General features: G+C 40.6%; 1 protein-coding gene across 1 annotated transcript; it reads right to left on the bottom strand.

Moving 5' to 3' along the window:
- Nucleotides 1–1,247: 1,247 nt before the first annotated feature.
- On the bottom strand, nt 1,248–2,147 carry TAS2R1 (taste 2 receptor member 1). The gene has a single exon (XM_058563498.1). The coding sequence runs from the start codon at nt 2,145–2,147 to the stop codon at nt 1,248–1,250; it is 900 nt and encodes a 299-aa protein (XP_058419481.1).
- Nucleotides 2,148–6,235: the final 4,088 nt, after the last annotated feature.

Here is a 6,235-nt window from a genome sequence, read left to right as displayed (position 1 = left end):
TGCAGGAAAAGGAAGAGTAGCCTCAGAGCTTAGTTCCCACATGCAAGAAGATACATAGTTCCCTGGATCCTCTGAAGCAAAGACCTCTGTTAGTTTAGTACAACCAGGTCTGCACGTCTTGGACTAGTAAACCAGTCTTCGAATCTACATTACTGGTGACTGCCAAATCCAAATCTAAACACACTTTTCCTCATCACACATGAACTACGAGCTATAGCCAAACTAAGGAACATCTTTTATTTCACTGCAAGCAAAAGGGTTCTGAAGCTGTTTTCAAAATATCCATTTATATCTTAGCATCTGAAATCATCAGTTAAATAGAAAATGCGTTTGTGACTTCAAGCAGATGGAGATACCCCCATCCCACCTACCTACTGATGTTGCTTTGTTGGGAAGACATGCAATGCTGTAGGAGTTCCAAATTGCCACCATCACTTGAAAAGTTCCCAAAGCTGAGCACACAAGTGCAAAATGAAACATCTTTGCAAGCTATTGTCTATTTAGTGTACCCAATTGGGGGAAATGGAACGTGAGGGATCAGCCCTGGATTCCCCTTCCTCCTCCATCTGTCTGCTTTTTTATCAGTTGATGGGACATGTCACCATGGCATCTGGGATCTCAGCAGCATGGAGTAGGTGAACACGCTTACGAGGACAGAGAAGGCCAGCCTGTCCTCGGCTTCCTCTCTGATCTGATGAGAAAGAATGGTTCCATTGTCTGTGACTCTAACAAACAGAGCAGAAATAATATACAGGTAGACAAGAGATGAACAGTCAGCCCTTTCAGTCAGCATAAATTGGCTAAGACCAGGCGTCAGACACACAGGGACCCTATGACATTCGTGCATCCTTCTGACTTCACACGTTCAAACGTACTTTTCTTTTTCTTTAAATTTTTTATTTTGAGATAATTGTTGATTCATGTGCAGTTGTAAGAAATGATACAGGAAGATCCCTGTACCACTTACTCAGTCTTCCCCAATTAGGTAACATGTTGTAAGAGATAGTATAATATCACAATGAAGATATTGATATTGATGTAATCTGATGACATATGTTGCACTTTGAAAATCAATCTAACCCTTCGAAAAAGAAGCAAATCCATAACAATGCCTCAGGTGGGACCAACAGTCTTTGGATGACTTTTTGTGTATTTATGAACAGACTGCTTTTTTGGGCAGGGGGAGGCATGGCAGGCACTGTTAACTTATTGAACTGCCAGCTCTTGGAATGAATCAAGGTTGTCTCTCACTGACAGCACTTACTGTGGAGGAGGAACTTCTTTGCATTTTGTTTCAGTTTACAATTCCCTAAAACTAAGATAATAGAGTGTCCAGAGGAGTATGAACCAATCATCAAGATGCAGAACCGAAAGATGAAGTTTCTGAGCTTGAAAATTTGCGAAAGGAACAAAGCAATCATCACATAGTAGGAGAGGTAGAGGACCAGGAAGGACAGGATGGACAGAAATGCACAGGTGTGGATACTCGTGCTAGGGTTCCTGGTGCCCATCGCTGTGTTTCTCATCTGCCGAGTGTGTCTCCCCAGGAAAAATATCAAGAGCAGAGCAGAAATAAGGAAGATAAGTAATGGCAGTGAAAGCTCAATGCCAATAAAGGCACACTGTAAAACAGATAGTTCTTTGATTTGAGTTGTTGCATTATTGGAGGAAAGATCCAACCAGATTTTTTGAGAAAGAGTCCATGTATGTTTGCTATGGAAAACAGAAATGATAGATGTATATAGCAGGGATCCGAAGATCAGCCATGGCACCAACTTGGCTATCCTCATCTTCAACCAGAAGAACAGTGGGTGAGCGATGGGGGCAATCTTGGCGCAGTAGAAAACGCTGAGCCATGCGGCAAACCAAAGTCCCGATTCATTTACAAACACGAGAATTGCAAAAGTCTCAGAAAATGGAGTGAATTCAATCCAGGAGAGACCAGCCAGATTAATGCAGAAGAAGGCCAAGTGCAGACAAATCCTAGAAATTGCCAGGCAGGAAAGAAGGAGATCCGATGGAATCATCTTTCTCTGCTTGATCAAGTCAGTGCCATTCACAACCACAATGATGCCATTTGCTAAAACTCTGGTGAGGAATTGTATCACTGCAAAAAGAAGATGGATAATGAGGTAAGACTCTGGCATTTTGAGAAGAAAAAAGCAGTTACTTTAAAAATGATGTAGTTATAAATTTTTGGACTGTTTGGATTATTCAAGTTTTCTATTTTTCTTCAACTAGATTAGGACCTCTTTGGGGAACACAACTCAAACAATAAAGGCAGTGAGGTAGAGATTACCACTATCCTCCCAATTTAGCTCTAAGGCAGTCAAATAAGACAGAGATACCCTACCAACAATTTGCTTCTTAGTGATGGCTTTTGCATTTTCTAGGTCTACTTAGCTTTCAAGATCATCACAAACAAATGGTGGAATCAGACACCTTCAGGGCTGGGAGAAGGGCTCCTCCATTACATAATCTACAGAAGTTCCTCAATCCTTCATCTCTAGTGAATATTTAGCTGTGCCCACAGGTGTGATTCTATTTAATGTTAAAGAGGCATTCTTTACAAAAGTTGTTTTTGAAGTTATCACTTCTGCTATAACGATGTAGTACAATCAGCAAGATAAGACTTTTAAGTAGTAGCTCTCCAGTATGTAATTATTGAGCAGTTCAGAACCACCTAAAATTTAAAACAGTTATATAATAAAGTATCTGTGATGAACAGAAAGCATCACAAAATAGAAAGACTAAGTAATTAGGCTTACATGTATATGTATACAATACGTCAAGAGATTAAAGGAAGGTAATGCACAGCAAAGAGAATCACTCAGCACTACTCACATGAGTGATCATGTGCAGGATAATACAGGAGTTGAAACTTTTTCCCTGCTATTTTTTCAAATCTATGAGAATTTTATGACATTAGCTGGTTGTTTCAGGGGAACAGTAATGGTAAAGGAGTACGTGATTCGATTTGTTGTTATAACTGTCTACCAGACTGTTTTGGGAAAAATTAAATGAGCATTTATTAACATGTATACTGTGCCAGGTGTTATGCTAAACCAGGTTTTCTCAACCTCAACACTGTTGACATTTTGGGTTGGATAATTCTTTGTTGTGTAGGTTAAGGGGCTGTCCTGTGCAATGGAGGATGTCATCAACAGCCCTGGCCTCTACCCACTAAATGCCCGTAGTACACCCTCTCCCCAGGTGGGACAACCAAAAATGTTTCCAGATATTGCTGAATGCTCCTGCAGTGGCAAAATCGCCCCCAGTTGAGCACTGTCCTAAACACTGTGGGGGATAAAGGTGGATAGAACATAGTTTCTGTCCTCAAGGCATTCAGAGACTAAAGGCAGAGCAAGCCACATGTAGTAACATAAAACTAAATTAGTTATTTGGACAATTCACCATCAGAACACAAAATGGGGGACAATTTTTTAAATATTGGAGGAACTGAAGCTCTTCCAACTTAGCACTTGATCGTAATGTTCCCAGCAGACCCCCTAATGAGGCATATGTCCTTATGGATGTACGTGTTACCTTGTCTGAAGGTGTCATAAAGGATACTTAGGACGAATCTAAATTTTGGAAAACTGGACAGGAAATCATGTGAAAACATTAGTGGAGAAAGTAAATCTCTAGGTTACTTTATCATCCTCTAAATATGTAATGTCTGTGCCACATAGGACTCCCCTTTGTTCTTCTTCTCACCACTTCAATCCGATGTAGGGAACAAACGAGAACGTCGTCAAAGGGGCATCGAGGGAGGCAGTTCATGAGTGGATTCTATCAAAATAGATCCAGGTGCAGGCATGACAATCAGGATAAATCTCCCTCGGGTAGAAAGAAAATGTACTAAAAAACTTTTCCGATTTTATATTCTGCAGGCTGGAAAAGCAACAAAAGAATGGCACCTACCTATGAAATGATGAAGCCAAGAACTCTCAGCACAGCAGTAACTACTACTACTTTGGTTTCTTGGTCAAACTGCTATCATTGCACCCATCACTTTGCTCGCAAATGTTGGTTACCTGCCTGTGCCCTGCCAGACTCAGTGCTCTGAGGGCGTACCTGGGCTTTCTTCTCATCCCCAGCACTCATTCGTTCTTTTGGTGTTTGGCATATGGTGCATTTGTTAAGTAGAACCAAACTCAACTATATAAGGGTTTTCATAACAAAGGAAAAAAATAAATATTGCAAAATCACGTTGAAAGAGAGCTTTAGTTTTCTAACACTCTGTTCCTAGAGACATGAGGGCGTAGGACTAGCATCTAGCTCTTCCGTGTTGCTCCAATGTTGCCATGACGTCTACATACTGAGCCCTTCAGCATGGTCTGGGCACCTCAGTATTGCAAAAAAATAATGGATACACTAAAGGGGAAATGTGGGAAAAAAAATTCTCTTCCCAGTCTAGAATAGCAATATAGTCTTTCAGCACTGACAGCAAACCAGCAGCCATAATGCATAGTACATCAAAGATTTCAAGGGAATAACTATCTAATTCTATTTATTAACATGCTCTTTGTCTTTTGGATTCAAGCATCTTGAGGGGGTGTTTAGTTCTCAAGTATTCTATTATAACTTTCGTTAGAACTGGCTTGTGGCATAGAGGCAATCCTGCACAGAGAACTTATTTCGTGTAGAACGGGTCTTCTGATGCGGGAATCCCGTGGAGTAACATATGAAAATTCATGAGGTTTAAGCTACCTCTTTTTCTTTAAATGATTTCCGTCACCAGTCTCTCCAGTGAGCACACACAAAAGCTGTTGAAGTCACACCATGCCTGGACAAGTACCACCAACTCCCCTGAGATTTGCGCTTCCTACGCTGAAGGATGGCGGCACAAGAGATGTCTGTCTGCAGGAGGCAGCATTTGTGTGGCTGCTAAACCAGTGCCCCATTCAACACCCCGAGGCAGCTGCATTTCAGTGCTGATGTGAAGACCTCCGAAGTCGTGTTATCCAGCCTTCTCCTTAGATTCTGCCACATCTGTCAAGATAACCATGGACGTTGGTCATGCTGTTGTGCTAAGCAAGAATGACCTAAGTATTTTACTGAGCGGTACAACAAATCAAATAGAGAAGAGTGGTCCTAAATATAGAACCCTTTTACGTCCTTTGAGCAGTTGGTTTTAGTGAGAAGGACACATGAGGGAATTTCGGGCTCTGAGAGGAAAAACGTACATGTCTAGCTTCACCTGTCAGTCATCAGCTAGGAACAGTGAAAGTTTTACATGGATAAATGGCTTGGAACAGATGGAACAAGTCTCGATGTAGAGAAATTCACATGATTATTACCCCATATTACCCTGATTAAATCCGCTCGCTGGCACTCATCTGTAATGAGCAGTCATTAAAAGAGACAACACTAAATAATCTTAAGGTGACTGACAGGCGGAAAGAGTTGCTTATTTATATTCAAATCATTCAGCTCCTCAAAAGAATGTGATTTTTTCACACGCCGCTAGATTGACATTGGCAAGCTTTTCATCAGGTAGAAGGCTATAATCATCATCTCTGCTTTCCAGTGGCACACGGACATTTACTGTGGGATTATGTAGCGTCGTCATGAAAGTGAGCACTAGTTTTAATACCTTTCCCAGCTGAATCTTCCCACTTCATTATCAAGGGAACAATTCCAGCTTTAAGGACCATACGCATGTATTAACATTATTGTATATTTAATAAGATCGTTCAAATAAGAAAGACATAGATCCTTGGCAAACCAATGCAGACGTCCTTCCTGAATCTTCCCTGTAGCATAGCTCAGCCCTTGTGAAGCTTACATGGAATTTATTCCATCTAAAATTCACAACATTTTGGCTAAAAAGCACCAGACTCTTTCAGACTAATCATTATTTAAATCCATTCATTTGCTTCTCTCCACTTGAATTTGCAGTTGATCTTTTGTACTTAAATTTTTGTCTTTAATATTCAGGTCACTCCCATATACTTGTCCCTTCTCTTCTCCTATTTATCCTGGTGATATATTTCTGTGCTTTTCCTTACTTGTCTCAATATTCTGTAATTCATTTGCTTTGCAGCAGATAGAATAATGGAGCAATGTAATACATTGAATTTAAGTCTTACAAGAACTCAGAGTTCTTTACAAACAAGAATCCCTTGTTAGTTACAATGAGGAAAGGGAAGCCAGAGCTGCCGCTCTTGCATCACATGAATAATCTCTAGTCCTCACGATTTTGTCTTCAGTTCTAAATGGAGCTTGAAAT

This window comes from Diceros bicornis, chromosome 20, assembly GCF_020826845.1.
Source record: "Diceros bicornis minor isolate mBicDic1 chromosome 20, mDicBic1.mat.cur, whole genome shotgun sequence".
NCBI classification, from domain to species: Eukaryota; Metazoa; Chordata; class Mammalia; order Perissodactyla; family Rhinocerotidae; genus Diceros; species Diceros bicornis.
Note: the sequence above shows the minus strand (reverse complement) of the source record. Positions and strands in the feature narration are given on the sequence as shown.

Excerpts from the sequence above, each read along its gene's own strand:
- TAS2R1 (XM_058563498.1), bottom strand. The coding sequence starts at position 2,147 with ATGCCAGAGTCTTACCTCATTATCCATCTTCTTTTTGCAGTGATACAA.